Genomic DNA, 17,913 nt, shown 5'->3' on the forward strand with positions numbered 1-17,913 from the left:
AAGACATGCGTGTGTGTGTGAGTGGGTGGGTATGCGTGCGTGTGTTTACAGCGGCAGGATGAATGCCTGGCTGGCTGGCTGACTCCAATTTTTGTGCCAAGTCATCATTAAAATAAACATTCTTCTGCTCCACATCCAAGTTGTGCATTGTTCGTGCGGTTAAGTAGGACAATAAGGATAAAGAGGGAGGATGCTTAAACATCATTTTGATAGAAATCATGATTTTTTTCTTCGTTTTTTTTTACAACAAGTATTGTTACAAGAAAAACAACAAGTTACATGCATACTCCGAGTATATCACTCTTTGCGTGTGTGTGTGTGTATGCTCCTAAGTAGCATCTATGATGTTTGCCTAACAATAACACGCTCTCTCTCTCTCCCACTCCCAAACCCCCGCTCTCGTTGTCTTCATTTGTTGTCGTCATAATAGAATCAGAATCTAATGCATTATCCTGATGCAAAGACCATGGTTTTTTGGTTTGACTTCCACTGCTGCTGGTGGTTGGGTTGCCAAAATGTCCCCTTTACCTCCCTGGATGACTCACTTTAAATCCGAAGTGGCACAATTTGCCAGTTTAGATGGTCATGCAGCACTCAAATGGAATTGTTGTGCCCTCCACTGCCACAGGGAGGACAGTGGAAGTGTATAATGAGGATGTTAAGTAAGACATTCTCAAACATTGGAATAGCCATCTGTCCGTCGGTCCGTCCGTCCATCCGTCGGACTGTTGTCCTGGCTGTGCGGGGGATTGATGGCAAAGAAAACTTTTACGGCTGGCAGAAGTTGTGGTTACGCTCGACAAAAGTGGTTAGACTTCGAGAATTGCAGATGTTGCACAAATTGGATGGTGAACTTTTAATTGCCAGCAAGAAATTAGTTTTGGGTTTCTTCGGTGGAAGTTATGGGCCAGTTGTAACCACTGGACAATTCAGTTGTGTTCTGGTTAATAATGTGATCTCTTATTTGGATATATTTAAGATGATGCAATGGACGTTTTTTTAATATTAACAAGTTAAAAAGTATCAGTCGGTTTTTCCGACAGATGTATTCCCTCATAACAGCCGATGGTCGCTCTCCGCTCGTATTAATGCCGAATATTCTGGAGGGTGTATTAAAGACTTAGGCACACAATCATTTTTGCGCAGACCTTGGACATTCAAACAGGACTCAGCTCCATCACACTCAGCGCCACCCAAGAATGGTTACAAAATGACGTTCCTCGCTTTATTTCCAGCGCACAATGGCCACCAAAATCTCCGGATACCAATATGTTGGACTAATGTGTCTGGAGTATTTTGGAAAGTAAGGTTTGCACTAAAAAATACCAAAGTGTCGATCACCTCAAGCAAGCGCTTCACCGCGATTGGGCCAAAATACCGCAGAGCAACATTCGGGCAGCGTGTGACGGTTTCATTGGCCGTTTGAAGACCATAATTCGTGCCAAAGGTGACCAATTCGAACAAATCTAAACTTATTTTAAAATTTGATGCTATTTTCGACATTTTTTGCTTTCGTTCAATAAAATTAAAAAAATAAAATAAAAATTATGGCGTTTGACCTTGCTACAGTTTTTTTTATCTCACCCTGTATATAGATGTTCTCTTTTACTACTTTTACTAGGTAATTTGTCCGAGTAAAATGTGATAGCTGATTGCCACCTTCTGATATATTGATTTTGAAGAATTTTCAACTATTCTTAATATTTTTACTTTCGGGCAAAGTCATCTCTCTCTCCCTCTTTAGAGCGAATTTAACAATTGCCTCTCTTTTACTAGATTTGCCACTCAAAACAATAATCAGTATTCATTTTCTGAAAAATATATATGGTAAAATTTGTACATCTTTAGATGCGCTTTCTTTTGTAATTTGATCCTCACGAAAGAAGAGAGGACTTAGTTCGTCTTTTTAAATTGGCCTTGATTTTTCTGCAAAACTAATTTCTCTCTCTCTGTCTCTCTCCCTCTCTCCCTCTCTCTCCCTCGCTCTCTTATATTTATGGCACAAATTTTTTTGAGTGTGTTCTTCGAACAAAATAAAAGAGTTAAATGGGGGTACATTAAAATAGTTGAGATTATCGATTGAATAATAATATGATTGCTCCTCATTCAAGAAAAATATCCGGCCGTTGGGATTGTAACACTATGATAACGAGTAAAAAAGCTTCACGTTCGACCGTGGCGAACTTTTAATACGCTCCACCAAGAGGTAAAGAGAATCTTTTAAAATAAAGGAATCGAAATTCAATGTTCTAATAACTTCCATATTATTCAATTTTTAACTGCAAACGAAGTGAAATTAGTTGGAGAATGCTCTTAAAGCCTTCAAAACACCAGAAACTCCTAAAATATATCAAAACGTGAACCTTCACAGATAATTTTCTGCTACAGGCAATGTAATTTATTGCGAGTTTCAAATGTTACATTTGAAACAATTTCGCGAAAAATGTCGTTAAATCCCAGAAAATACTGGATATGTGATGTTACTGTTATAAAGGGGCTACGGTGGGCCTGTATAGACAAAGTTCAGCGACTGAAGGTAGAAGCCAATCCAAAACGAAATCGAAATATCGAATTTTAAACAATATCGTTAGAAAATTTGGCTTAAATCATCGGATTGTACCTGGACCTACGTGACCTGTATATGTACAAAATTGTAGGCATACATGCGGACCTTCGGACAGGGGGTCCCTGCCAAATCGACTTAAAATTTTATGCTAATCGAGAATATATATATGATAGGATCTAACGTCTTATTTCGAGGAGCTACAAACGAAATGACAAAAGAACTGTGCAGGGTATAGCAATATATAGAAAGGTACCTCCTCCTGGTACTTTCTCCAAGAAAGAAAAGATTTTTGTTTAGGACCAAGTGGGCTTTGGCGCCTTTAGAACACAATCGATTTCAGGAAATTTTGTGTCAATCCAGTCATGACAACACATGAGAGAACATTTCAATATTCCCAAATAAAATTGGAAATAAATCTGCAAAAATATCAGATTTCAGTTCCGATTATTTTCCATTCAAAATCTACTTCGTATCCAAACTCCGTTCCTGACAAACTCTATGGGCAATACAGTTCACGGAAATGATGTTTATTTCCAACAAACTGGTATATATTGTGTGTGTGTGTTTCTATGTATCTTAGTGAATAGGCTCCTCTTGCTCCTCCTCCTCCTCGTCCTCCATACAATGGAAGATAATATCCCATTGTATAGTCCCCGTATAATATCCAAACAAACAAAAACAACTTTTATCCCCAACTGGAAATCTATTCATCGATTTCTAAGCTTTGTGCATACAAAACGTTTTAGTTGTGCGGTCGGGAAGATCTTTTTTTCCACTCCCATTCTTTGGTAGTACTCTTATTGTTGTTGGTGGTGTTGCACTTACCTTATTGGAGCTACCATTGAATTTCAATAGCTTCTTACAGGATTTGCCACGACTCTCAAAATAGATTTCTTGCGGAGTGCGACGATGCTGCTGGCCCTTCTTCAAAAGATTGGCATAGAGTGGATAAGGTTGCTGGGTGGTGGCACCACCCCCACTGCTGCCAATGCCGCCATAGAGGGCTTCTGTGCCATTGAATGGAATTGTGTTGAAGTCAGCACTGGATGTAGCCGTCTTGCCGCAATTGCTGCTGGAGGAGCACAAAAGACGTGAGAGAATACCACAACAGCCGGGAGTTACAGCAGGATCTGATGTTAATGGTGGTGTTTGCGGGACACTGCGTAGCAGTCCAGCCTGCTGGTGGTTCTGCCCGTTATTATTGTTGAAGGAATGACTGTTGTTGTTATTGCTGCTGCTTCTGTTGCTACTGGTGCCACCGTGACCCTGGCGATAGCTGTAGCTGCCGGCCGAGATGGTCTTGAGTTCTATGGTGTTTGGTGGCTTATGGAGATTTACATCGATTTCCATTGTTAAATGCGGTACTTTGTATGCATTTCCGTTCCCACAGCTGCTGGGAGATGTTTCCGCTGTACAACACTGTGTCCTGTTTCCTTGAAGAGGAGTTGCTACTCAGGTTGTTGGTGTAGCTGTTGTGTTGGCACTGTAACCAGTTACACCGTTTACACCTTTGCTAATGTTATGTACGTGTGTGGGCGTTCCAAGTGTGTCAGTCTGTGTTTGTGTGTGTGTGTGTGTGCTTCGTGTCGATGTAATTGTGTAACTTGCACACGTCCGAACTTGAACAGTTATATCCGTTTCCGTTATACAAAACCGGATATATGAATTATTTGCAATACTTTTATTAGTTAGTTGGTGTTGTTGGCATCATCCACTTGTTGTTGTTGTTGTTGCTGCTGTTTTAGAATGGTATTCAACTTTTTTTGGTTTATTTGTTTATCTTTCGTTTGTTTGTTTGTTTATTTATTTTGGTTATTTGTTATTAACATCCGCTGTTTGGCCCTCCGCCCCTTTTGTTGGTCTGCATTCATATGCAAATCACGGATGTTTGTATTTTCCTAAGCATTTTCATAATTTTCCTTCATATCCTGTAAAAAATAATTTCATGTTTTGTTATTGTTGTTGGGGGTATTCGGATGCGTGTGTGTGTGTGTTTTTTTTTTCTGTTGTTGTCTCTGCGATTGTTGTTGGTGTTTGGCAATTTCCATACATCATCTATGGCATAGTCAGATATAAATTGTTTTGAGAGGATATTTTGTGGGTGGAGAGGGGAAACTGGACTACAACACATATATCTATGCAAAATTTGCCAGTGCTTTCGCCGGCGACATTTAATTTAGAGCAGGGCTTCTCTCAATGTTCCCGATGTCTAAGATGTTTTTACAATTTACAAGTTTTTGACACAAGCTAAACAACCCTTTCTTTCTTTGTTTTTTAATTGTTCGCTCGCAATGTTCTCTGTTCCTTTTCCCTCTTTATGTTGATTATTTATATTTGTGTATGGGTGTATGTGTGTGTTTGTTTAGCTTTTCCTTTTTTCAGGACATTTTTTGGCGGCATTGTCTCAAATTTAGTCAATTGGCCCCCCTACCCCCAAAACGTTTAAATCCTTTTGCTACTGTTGCTTTTTAAGAATTCCTTTTGATCCTTTTCACGAGTTTTGTTGCTTCTGCTATTGTTGTTGTTGCGCTAAGCTGGGTCGTCTTTTCTCTGGGTGCTGTAAAGGAACATTTTTAAATGCTCCTGTCATCACATCTGTTATTTTTTTGTTGTTGTTATTGTTGTACCAAAAGCCTTTTGTTTCTTAGCACTCAATTTCGGCAAGTTGGGCTTAATTCATTAGATTTCGCCATCAAAAAAGATTTCCCAAATTTCCATTTTACAAACGAGAAGCATTAATTAAAAATTCTTTGGGAAAAATCGCATTTTTTTTCTCCGAGACTAGCCCAGCCGAAATGCAAATATCCAAAACGAGATTTCCAAGAATTATTTTCATTTCACTGGAGCAGAAAAGAAGATGATTTTATTGTCTGGTCTCGTTTGGCGGAGCAATAACATTTTTTGTGTCATTCACCCCGCCATTGTTGGATGAATGTGGGCCGGATTATCACTAGCCTATATTTGCCGGGCACAAATCAATTCCAAGAAAGGTGGCTTCTTAGGACAATTTGTCCTTTTGCAGGAGGCAATAACAATAGCTTCATAGAACTATATTTTGACTCTAGAATTGGAGAGATGTAAAGTGAAGTGCGTTGTAAATCTCCTTCAGAATTGGGAAAGGTTGAAAATAAATCAATGGAGCTGTACATTAAGTCCTACATAAAGGCCTAATATTATGATAAATCATTTGCCATGTAGTCATTGATAAAAACTAAACAAGCAGTAAGTTCGGCCGCGCCGAACTGTCATACCTTCCACAATTTGAAACGAATTTAGACTTAAAAAAAAAATTCATTACAAATTCTGTTAAAATCTTAAAAATACCGAATATAGCCGTTATATTGGCGTCTATACGAAGGCGTGGACCTGCATAGACAACTTTTGTCATAAGCTTTTACAATATTTAAATAAGAGACTTAAAAAAATCCGGTGAATAATGTAGCTAAAATTGTCAAAATACCGAATACAGGGAGGTACTGATATATGTAGCCCATACGAAGATCTGAACTAGAGACATAGACAATTTTCTGTCATAGACTGTAGTTCCCATTATGAACTCCAAATACGAAATTTGAAACAACTCCCTAAAAACGTCAAAATATCCAATATCGGGGGGTACCATTGTATGTGGGCTATACGATATCGTGGACCAATAAAGACAATACTCTTCCAGGAGATAAAGTACTCAGAAGGTAGTCCTTTCGTATATTTTCAGACAATTCCACTGAAAAATTTGCATACAATCATCAAAATACCGAATATCGGGGGAACCGGTATATGGGGGCTATACGATATCGTGGACTGATATAGCCTATCTTCGATCTTGACAAAAGACTGATCTGTGCAAAATTTTAGCTTCATATCTTTATTCGTTTTGACTCTAGCGTGATTAAAACAGTCGGTTAATGGAGCAGATGTTCATCGAATTATCAATTTTTTTGATGATTTCGAAGTAGAAAAAAATCGATCTAAGGTGTTCAAAGTTCGTGTTATTTTAAATATTAATTTGCCCGTCATCGCTGTTAAAATGTTCATGGCCGATTCTAGAAAAGAACAAAAAGCGACGCCCGGCATCGCTGACTTCCAACCTTCGAAACTGAAGTCTTGGCAAAAAAATTAGAAAAAAATACTCTAAAATGTTTATGGCCAATTCTAGAAACGAACAAAAATAAACTCTTCATTGGAACTTCCCAAGTCAAATTCCATGAAATTCATCAATCCACAACAGCCAACTTAGCTCCTTGGCATGAAGCAGTTTAAAGTGATCCTTCAAATGTTTTCATTTTTTCTTTTTGATTCTGGCCAACCATGTAATTTCCTTGGCATTTCTTGTAATAGTATCTATACTTTAATTTCAATTTTTCTGTTATAACGATATATAATTTAACGATCAAAGTTTAGTCGGCGTCTAGCATAGCAGTTGCTTTAAATTGAGGTAGCTCACTCACACATACTCACACATACATACATGTGTCTATGAATGTATAGACAACAAGTTTGAGCATCCATTGATGTATACCCTGACACAATAGGGTGTAACATATATGGGTTCAATCAAGAGATGATGACCGAAAACTCCGAATGAGGTCTTAGGGACATTTCTGAAGTCATTTGGAGCAACAACAGGGGCCTCAGGGCACCGAACGATTATTGTAAGGTTCTATGACACTGAATGTATGGATGCAATGGAATTCAGTGTTAAAAGCCTAAAGCTGAGAATACATAAAACGCCTTTTTGTTCTGGTTCATGTCATCGATTAGCTTCTTCATAGAAGAACAAAGGAGCGTGGGCTTAACAAGTATAAATTATGAGCCAAAATAGAAGAACATCAATCTAAAGCTCCTTTGTTCTTTTAGGAAGAAGCCATCCGATGAATTAAGTCAGTCAAAAGAGCATTTTATGTATTCTCACCATAAGCTGAATTGTAATAGTTTTGAGAGCCCAATATTTTTGAAAAAATGTTGCTCTCTTAAATTCGAAAACACTCTAATATCGGGTATCCTGACAGTTTCATAGATATGTGTGCAAACAGTCACACACACACACACCCACACACGCATACACATTCACTTAGTTTGTTCCGGTAGTAAACATTGCCAAGAAAAAGTACTTATGTTTCATTTAAGTTTTGCTCTACGAGAATAAGAAATCGACAACAACAAAAAACGATATAAAATAAAAAAGAAAGGCATCCCCTGCCCAAAAAAAAATCTCACAAAGAACTTAAAAATAAACGGCAATTTATTCGATGAATTTTTTGAGTTGAATTTGAATTTTGAGCTGAGGAAAGTTATAGGGCCCTTGAAAGAGATACAAATTAATCTATGAACACTAACTTAGTATAGAATTTTGTAGATGACCTTCAAAAAAATAGAAAGTAAAGGGATTTCGAATGGAAATTTAATCATAGTGACGAACAATCATCGTCACAATAATATGCAGATCCATTTCCAGACCAGAGAGCATAGGATAAAAGTTGAGCGGTTCGACTATGGTATATCCTAGACCATTCCCCATATTTGTCATAGCTTTCCTCAACCAACATTTCCTTTTAATTGAGAAGATATGTAAAGTCATGCCAACTGTGATCGGTATGGAAGTAAAATGGAAGCTAAATCGAATTTCATAATTTCTCTGTAATTGTAGGCAAGTTTCTAAGAAATTTCAGAAACAAACATTTTGTTCGAGTAGAAAATAGCAGCAGCATTGCCAGCTTATGAATGGCTGGATGTTGATTTTGAAGGACTGTCATTTATTTTTATAATTTTCACAAGCTTTCCGTACTTTCTCTTTTACTAGTTTTTCTATTAAACAAGACGACACATGTATTCCCTCAGCCAATGTTCGAATATTTAAATATATTTTGACTTCTGTTATGATTATTCAAATTGTTGACCCTCTATGGAGTGGGTTCCGAATGATAGACCAATATAATTGATGGAGTGGACCGATATTGTCCATTTTCGCACCTGACCTAGCACTGATGCAAGTATTAGGATTTGCAAAGTTGGAGCAAAATCGGATTATCCTCTCTCTTTCTGTGCAGTAAATAATTTTCTTTGAAAATGTGCACCTTTTGTGGGGGATGTATCAGAAAAAATGAACCGATATTGTCCATCTCCGAACTCGATCTATGTTTGACAATAATATTACCTCGTACCAAGTTTGGACCAAATCGGATACTCCCTTCGAGAGTTATCGTGAGCACCAGCCAGACAGACAGACGGACCTGGCTAGATCGGCTCCAAATGTCCTGAAACGGATTTAGTATCGATGAAGAAGGTTTGGCCGTATCAAATGATATATACCCTCTGTAGCCATATGACATGGAGGGTGTGACTATTTTGAAATTTGAAGAAGTCATTTTATATATCTTCAAAACACTCTACGGACGTAATAAAACAATCTAAATCGAGTCCCGCATACACACGAATAATAATTGAACCACTTATTGCGACAGTTAGAACAAGTTTGATTACGACCTATATTGGTTCATAGCCGACCACATGCACCTCCTCATGTATGATATTATCTTACTATTTTCAATCGGACTTGTGATAATTCGACATTTTGGACACAAAGCCTCTCGATGAAAGATATTCGACAATGGTCCGCTTTTTGTTATAGTCTCATACAATGTTTAGTTTATTAAAGCTTTTCATACATTTTTAAGAGTTTTTTTTACATTATTTTCCATTTCCACTGAGTTGTCTAGCAAAAATTTCAATATGTATTTCAGGTTCCAACGGATTGAATTCAAGATTCTAAACCACATTTTTCCACGACAAATACTATTTTCGTTTCGAAACGTTTCCAATTTAGATTCCCGTGCCCGTTCTCCCACTGTGCCCTTTAAAGTACCAATTTCATTCAAAATCCATTACACATTCATAGTTCAATGGTGAACAAGAACAACACACCACCAATAGCAACAACAACAACAACAGAACAGCATAAACACTTCAGGTAATTCATGTTTTATTAAAATGAAGACTCGAGAATGAGTAGACGCGAACAATTTACTTTTCCCGCCGTTTTGATATTTGCCTTTATGAACTCCCCAGCTAGACAAATAGCGCAAACCAAGCTCCGCACATTCACACACGGCCACATGTGGCAGTAGGGCGGATGGCTGGGAATAGTGTTGTTTTTCCATCAGCAAACACACACACACACTCATACACACTCCCGTTCACTTGCTCGCTCGCTTGCTCTGTTGTGCAAATAGGTGCACAAAGAACACCTATAAGCCACGAGCATGTGGTAATGTGTGTAAGCGTGATATTTTGAAATCAAAAAATCACATCATCGTCATCATCAGATCACACACGGATGTCTACCAAAAACACCCAGTGATTGAGTCCCGCTTCCTCAAACCACAGCCAACACATACACTCACAAGCACACGCACACGACCACCACCACAATCGGCTGTTCCACCAAGCAGCAGTGACAACAGACAGCCGATGAAGGCGAACAAGAAATACGCGCGCTTTGCAATTCTTTGGTGAACGGAAAACGTGAGCTACCGTTAGCGAGTAACCGTTAGCATGCAGCTATCACGAGTAACTGATAGCACAGCACAAGGTGTTGTCACCATGTAAACGTAAACACCAACTCTGTTTACCACTGCCACTACTCGCACGCAGCAGCATGCTCACTGCGAGCGTCTGTTTGTGTTCCAGCTGCTTCGTGATAATTTCATTTGTTGTTGTTGTTGTTGTCGTTGTTGTTAACTCCGTGATAATACCAATCATGACGATGATGACGATGGTGACGATGGTGACGGTGATGATGAACAACTTCGTTTTATCACAACACAGTCGGCAACTACAAACCGATTTCCACATCCTGTGCAAGAGAAACACTTGGCCGAAGAGAAAGAGCGCATGCGCTCTGCCTCATGGACAGTGGGTTCAAAAAGTTGTCAGTTTTTCAGCTGAACCTTCGCCACGCAGCAGACTATGAATGAACCGGAGTTCGTAGTAAAATTAAATATGCAAGGCAGGCAGTGAGAGAGAGAGAGAGTGTGTAGGGGAGGAAGAGAGCGAGGTTGTATTTTATCCACTCTTGACTTGGCGTGGCGTGTGGGGTTCAATAAGTGTGTATGTTGTGGGGCAGGCGTGCGGAGGTATTCCTAAAACAAATATAAGTATATCGCTGTTATTTGTAAGTAAAACCAAAACAACAACAACTACTAATACCAAAGTTTAGTGTGTTGAATAAATTTGGTGTTGGCAACATAGAAGGTGGGCGCATTAGTTTGAAATGTACAAAACGAAGAGTTTGAAATTAAACCCAGCTACAAAAGTGCCAATAGTTCCGTAGATTAACTTAAAATACTTTTATGGAATACTCAAATAATAAAAGTTATTTTTCTACCGACCCTCCCTGCGTATAATTGTCGTTGCGACGTATACGTCACCATGGCATTAGGTGTTGCTATTCCTTTTCCCCCACCGAACCCAAAAACAAGTAATTTCATTGCAAACCCAAAATAATTTGTTCAGTCTCCATTCCCTCTTTCAACACCGAATCCGAATGCCTATGGTTTTGATAATTTCAAACCCTCCCAACTGAAATCCCTTGCGGTTAAACAAATGTGTGCCTCTTGGGCCCATTTGTTGTGGCTGGACAATTATGTCATGTAGATTGTATTTCGGTGGGTTCTCTCACAGTATGGCCGTCTGACGAAAGAGGTTTCACTTATGGCCCAAAGCAATTTGTGTTTATCGTTTTCGTTTGGTCCTTTTATTTTTTTTTTGTCGGGCAACTTAAGTGTTTCCTTAATTTCTTCAACTTAACTTTTGTTGAAATAAATCATGGAAGTATAGTTTTGTTGCGGTGCCGACTTCCATTGTTGTTCGGTATTTATCCCTTTTGTTTGGCTAAGCTTGTACGAATGTTTGTAGCATTGGCGGGCAATTGTTTTTTTTTTTAAGGAGTTCGCTTCAAACATATTTTCGGTGAAAGTGCAGAATTTAACAAATATAGTTTTCCAAGGAGTTTATACATTGTATTTGTATCCATGGAGATCATTTGGGATTGACGAATTTGGGAATTATACATTTTGAATCGGATCATGGCTTTGCCTATCCTGCTTAAAATATTAAGCTATTAAAATATAAAGTGTGATCTAAATGGGATACTCTATTCGCTTTATGTGAGATACCCAACTTTTAATAATTTGTGGAGTACCATAAGGAGAGGAAATAGGCCGATATTACCCTGCTTCGAACATGACCTAAGTTAACAAAAATATTAGTTTGGGTAAAGACAGCCAGCAGAGAGACATTTTGAAGTATTAAAAGATATACCCATCCCATCCCATAAAAAGATATACCCAGACCCATCCAATATTTTGTTTTATTTTCCTATTTTTATACCCTCAGCCGTATGGCTAGCTTTTGGGTTCGATCTATCCAATTTGACCCCATCTTGGTACATCGTAATATTATTGTCAAACTTTGATTGAGTTCGGAGTTGGGTAATATAGGTCCATTCCTTCCTTCCCCACAAAATGTGAACATTTTCAAAAAACATTTTACTGCACAGAAAGAGAAAGGATAATCAAATTTTGCTCCAACTTTGCAAATCCCAATATTTGCATCAGTGCTATCAAGTACCTCCCCCACAAACAGTCAAATTTTTGAATAATTATGACTCTTTATTTAGAGTCCGATTCCATTCAGACTCTCAATACTTCCATCAACACAAGATCTGTTATAGAGATGGAAGAGATCGGACCATTCCTTTTGGTACCTCCTCCACAAGGGGTCAAAGTTTTAAATAACAAAAACGATCATAAAATCCGAAATAAGATTCCGGTTCTCTTCAAATTACACTCATCACAATATTTTTATTAACCCAAGGTCTGGGGTGAAGATGGAAGAGATCCTGGAACCTCCCCCACAAAGGATCAACATTTTGAGCACCCATGAAACTCATAAAATGGGAAATTAACATCCGATTCCATTCAGACTTGGTTACAGATGGTAGAGATTGGACAATTTCTTCTGGTACCTCGCCCACATAGGGTTCAAGATTTTAAAAAATAAAACGCTCAAAGAAAGCAAGATAAGCATCCAACTCTCTTTAAATTTCACTCATTCAAATATTTTTACCAACGCAGGATCTGTTGTGAAGATGGTATATATCTGCGAGCCCTTTCTGGTACCTCACCCACAAAGAGTCACAATTTTCAATACTTTTATATCTGTCATAACTTGCAAAACAAGTCAGCGATTCTTTACAACTTGCTATATGTATCGCCAAATCTGACACCTGGTAATATTTATATCAGCCTTGGGTCAAAAATAAATTGGTCAATATTGGCCAACTGCTTTGGAACGGGTCAATAGTTTGAATAATCATAACTCAAGACTGAGGGTATACATCTGTCGGCAAAACCGACTGATACCATTTTACTACTTCTTTTTACTTTTTACACAAAAAACTTACTTTTTGGCTAGTTGAGCGACCGTTTAACATGGCGCCCAATGCGAGTCAAGACATAATTTAAATAATGTTGACTTCAAACCCCAAACAGACAAGCATCGTTGAATTGGATTAAATCAAGGGGTTTCCGAAGAATACTTCGAGATGTAGCAATGGGATTGGATTTTATTATTATTTCATACTTTTTACTGTGAAGAGTATAAAAATTCTTTGGGACAAATATATTTTCATTGATATTTTGAATGAGTACCCTATGGTAGCTTTTATTACAAATCTCTATCTCTTTCTAGAACTAACACTTTTGACCCTCAGCATTTAATTTACTGACGTTATACAAAAATTATTATTCTTTAATTCCACCATAATCCCTGTGCTTTCAAAAAAATATTTGGAAAAAACTTCATTAATCCTATCGTTAAATATTCAAAACTTTTTGCTAACCAAATTCGTTTCCCTGTCTCCATCTCTATCTCTCGTAATCCCTATCAAATACAAAATATCACAGATATGGTTGATGCTATGCCATTGATGTTGTTGTTGTTATTGTTGATTTGTTAATTTTCAGTTCAAACTAGTTTCATTTAGACCAATATGATTGACAAAAACAACAGCAACAACAGAAACTACCCTCAGAGTATGAGTATTAACTAAAGCTAAACTTTGCTTCGAACCAAACGAACAGCATCGGAGGCAAAGAGTTGTGGTAGTTTATCCCAAATTCATATGCATAGCACACGATGGAGTATTTACATGAAGATATGCAAACACACACACACACCCGCCCACATTCGAAGGGACGGGGACACCACACCCCTCACAAACTATGACTTCACACAAAGACTTCCTTTCGAACTACTCAATTTTTTCATCTCTCAAAGTTTATGAAGTAAAATTTAATTACGGAATAATAAAGTTGTTTTAAATATCTGTTGTAGTGTGGTGTAATGCTGTGTGTGTGCATCTGATAGTGTTTACAGTCACACCAAATGCGTACATACACAGTATAGAGGAGTAGCCCTCCCGTGGTGTGGGGGAGACACTTTAAAATGGGGGATTATATTAGATTTGTTTGTTTTTTGTTTTTGTTTTGTTGTTAACTCATAAAGCAAATGAAGTAAACTAACATGGTGCGATAATGAAGTATTAAAAATAGAGAAGAGCAGCAAAACGGGATTCTTCCTTTCCACAAGGGTTTCTGGCAGTAAATCCTTAACCTAAACTGCCAGTGGTTATATTTGAGATAATAATTTTGGCCTGGGGATGTTGTTAGGTCCATCCGCAAACGAAAAGTGATAAAAAGTAATTGTAGCAGCCAAAAGCAAATTAAAAGAGATTGCTTTAATTTCTTCTCTTGGAGAGGAGAACAAACATGTATTTGTTCAGTACATTTGGGTAATTTAACACCATTTGCCGCCGTTGCGTATGAGCAACGATTTTGCCCATAATACGTATACGCTCTCGTCATAATAACAGTTTTGATGAAGACCGACTTTATTAAGAGGCTGGCATTTATTTGTCTCAAATTTAAGCAGTTATTGTATCAGCATTTTTGTACTGCTACGTAAGAGCCATTGATGGCATTGCTCAAAAAATATTGTGAAGGAAATTACATGGAATATTAATCGGTTACTGTGCTTCCACAGTGATTTGCGAATTTAAATCACCTTCCTCCATACCCATCCTCGCATCTGCCTGACATGGCAACAAGTGTGTGACTGTTGCCGCTACAACTGTTTGTAACTCAGACAACAACATTCGTTGTCGAACAGCCAAAGGGCATAATGTCACGCCATGTATTCCCGTCCGCCTCCCTTTGTCCCACAATCGCCTGACATTCTTTATGCATTTTGTTGTTTTTTTTTTTCGTTTCTTTTCTATATTCTTTTGACGTTACTTGAAGTTTTTGCTGAAACGAAACAAAAATAACCAATTCGACTTCTTTCCCGGCACTACTTCCTCCATCGCAGGGTTACAGAAAGGCAGGGAAGAAAGAAAAATAAAACAGATAAAACTTTCAAAGATACAAAGATGAGTAAATAGAGGTGAAGTATGACTGCCACTTTGGCTGTTTGACTTGACTTGACTTGTCTTGTTATGTTGCATTGCACTGAACTGTTGTTGGCTGCTGCTGCCAACCCGTTGTAAAAACAACAGCAACAACGAGAACGAGAACGACACTGCACAACCTGATGGCAGCTAAAAGGTGGAAAATTGTTTTCGAGTAGTGGCATTTAAAGTTGCAAAGGCAGCGGCAACCCGTAAACCTTTGCCGCTATTTCCAGTTAAGCAGAGATTTTAATGCTCTTCACAGTGTTTGTCTTTAATCTCTTTTGACTTGGGAAGCTTGTTGCTGTTGTTCGTTTCGAATTGTTAAGATTTTGCAAAGGTTTTCCGCAAATTCCTTTGCCGTGGCACAGCTTTGTTTTGCACTCCAAGTGGGGATGTCTGTCCGACTGCCTGTCTGACTAGATGCCTGGCTGCTTGCCCACAGTGTTGCAATTGCCAGCTGCGGGTGGTACCTTGCTAGCTTGCCATTGCCCTGGTACTTGTTGTGAATGCTCCAGATGTTGTTGTTTTTTGTTTTGTTTTGTTATTGCACCAGGTATTGGTTTAAGGATATTAAAACGCAAAGCAATTAGAAATTTTGCAACAAAGGAAATTTTACAAGGATACATCTTCAAATTATTGAAAGAAAGCTGAAGCTAAATGAATGAATGGATGGTTGCGGATTCTGTGGTGGCAAAGGTGATGACGTCAAACTCAAAGGAAAAAAATGACTTTAGATGAGCAGCCTTCAAATTTAAAATTGAATTCATTTCAAAATATTAGTAACTTAAAGAGAGCCCTAAACAACATCTGTACATCAAGGAAGGGATTGGGGGACGGGTTTCATGGATGGCAAAGGCAATCGACTGCTATTGGAAAGTTAATATACATCAGATATAGAAGGAAAATAGGGCTTATTTAATAAAACAAGATTGAATTATGAAATTGTCCTTATTATTTATTGTAGGGCTGGACCAGAAAATGGCACGAAAAGTACCACACTCTAATAGATCTATTCTATGGATTTTACAAGGATACATAGATTGCTTGCATATGTACGACATTTAGTACCATTGCAATGGGGTAAACGTAAATGCGTAAACAGCTTTACCTTGAAAGATTGCACGTACTTTTCAAGATTAGAATCTACTCATTACTGGGTAATGAGGAAAGTCGCTTCTTTTTCTTAGCTTTAAAAAAAAAACTACAATGCAAAAGGTAGTATTTTACACAACCATTTTAATGGGTTATTCGACTTCCATGCAGATCATAAACTGGCCAACAAATGCACGTCCAATTGTAACGAAATCTTTGGAAAACTTGAAAACTTCCAACTAGAAATGCAAAAAGAAAAAAGGAAATGAATTTCATTTCAACATCATTAATTTCATGGCATGAAATGTGAGTTTCATTTCATGACCAACCAAAGGATGAGATGGGGAAACGCAGAGACTGAGAGACAGGGTTAAGAACAAACGATTTGAGTTAATATATCAAGACAGTGTATTTTTCATTCCTCACTCCACCAGCTCGCGAGCCGGCGGGCAAGGATGTATAAATGAGTGTCGGGTGGTGCATAATCCTTGTCTAATATTTCACATCCTTGTCACCATTAGAATAATTGTCAAGTAATTTAAATCAAAAGAACAAGAATTCCTCTCGTTGTCCTTTTCATTCTGCCGCGTTTGCTGTTCGTCTGCTTGGAATGGTGACTGCCATTCCATGGTGCCAATGCCATGATTTATGGCCATGATTTTCTTCGCAAAACTTTCTTAAATCTAAGGACCAAAAAATGAAAGAAAAATTATGCCATCGTGTTCAATGACAAAGAAAAGTGTACAAATGGAAAATGGGTTATCGAATAGGGGGGCTAGTGAAAATTTGAGGAATTTTATCTGCTGAGACTCAGCTAATGTGAGTGTTCCCCAAGATTTGTATTTACAAAGCAGTTTTTGTTGGGAGCTCTATAGCATCTCCCTGAGGTAAATTTTCAATGTAGATACACTATTCAATTAGAGCTCCTCGAATGTAGCAGTAAATCCTGGTAGCCTGTATTTCAAATGTATTTCGATTTTTTTAGCCGTATTGATTGCAATGTGGTGTCTTCTAGAATGAAAAATTCTCAAATTTTACTGCCGAGGAAGAATTCGAAATTTTGAATGAGTAAAAATAAGAATATATTCGCGCAAGCAATTTTCAATTCAGATCCAGGTTTAAGACTATAATCGACTGAAATAAATTGACTGTAATAATTATTTTACGGAAAAAGAAAAAAAAATGAATCCAAAATTCGCAAAAAACTTATCCACATTTGAGGGCATTTGAATAGTTCGAACGAAATCAGGTTAACGACGTTGTTCCAATTGTAAAACTTCCAACTCTGTTCTAGCCTCCAAAGGTTTTTAGAAATCAAGGTTCTTAGATCATTCCCCTTACCAGTTCGAGCATAATTTTTTCATTTTCATTCTCCTTACCTCTCTCTCTCTCTAACTCTCTCTCTCTCTCTCTCTATTACAACCACTGAGGAGAGAGTTAAGGACAGGGAAGAAGTCGAGCATTTTGGATGACCATTGGATAATATTTAGCTGTAAAATGGACCACAACTTTTGTGAATTTCTTTCGATTACATAACAACAGGGCGGGGTGCGTAAATAAGCGTAACATCTGGGCAGGGTTCTATGACATTATTTCAAAAACGAAATCTTCCAAAATGGATTTGGACATAAGGAGGCTTCTAACATATTGCAGTGTTGTAGGGTATCAAATGGTCGGTCCCGCATGACTATAGCCTCTACTTGTTTGAAAATCTATTTTTACGGAACATTCTCTTTTCTTATGGAAG

At 38.0% G+C, this 17,913-nt stretch overlaps 1 protein-coding gene across 1 annotated transcript in view; it reads right to left on the reverse strand.

The window, feature by feature from the left end:
* Positions 1–4,667, reverse strand: part of LOC109613225 (uncharacterized) — a 58,529-nt gene extending 53,862 nt beyond the window's left edge. The window contains exon 1 of the mRNA XM_059123479.1: positions 3,392–4,667. Coding sequence (XP_058979462.1) covers positions 3,392–3,916 — 525 coding nt within the window. The 5' untranslated portion in view covers positions 3,917–4,667. The remainder of the gene's footprint in view (positions 1–3,391) is intronic.
* Between the last annotated feature and the right edge of the window lie 13,246 nt (positions 4,668–17,913).

The sequence above is a fragment of the Musca domestica genome, unplaced genomic scaffold, assembly GCF_030504385.1.
Source record: "Musca domestica strain aabys unplaced genomic scaffold, Musca_domestica.polishedcontigs.V.1.1 25, whole genome shotgun sequence".
NCBI classification, from domain to species: domain Eukaryota; kingdom Metazoa; phylum Arthropoda; class Insecta; order Diptera; family Muscidae; genus Musca; species Musca domestica.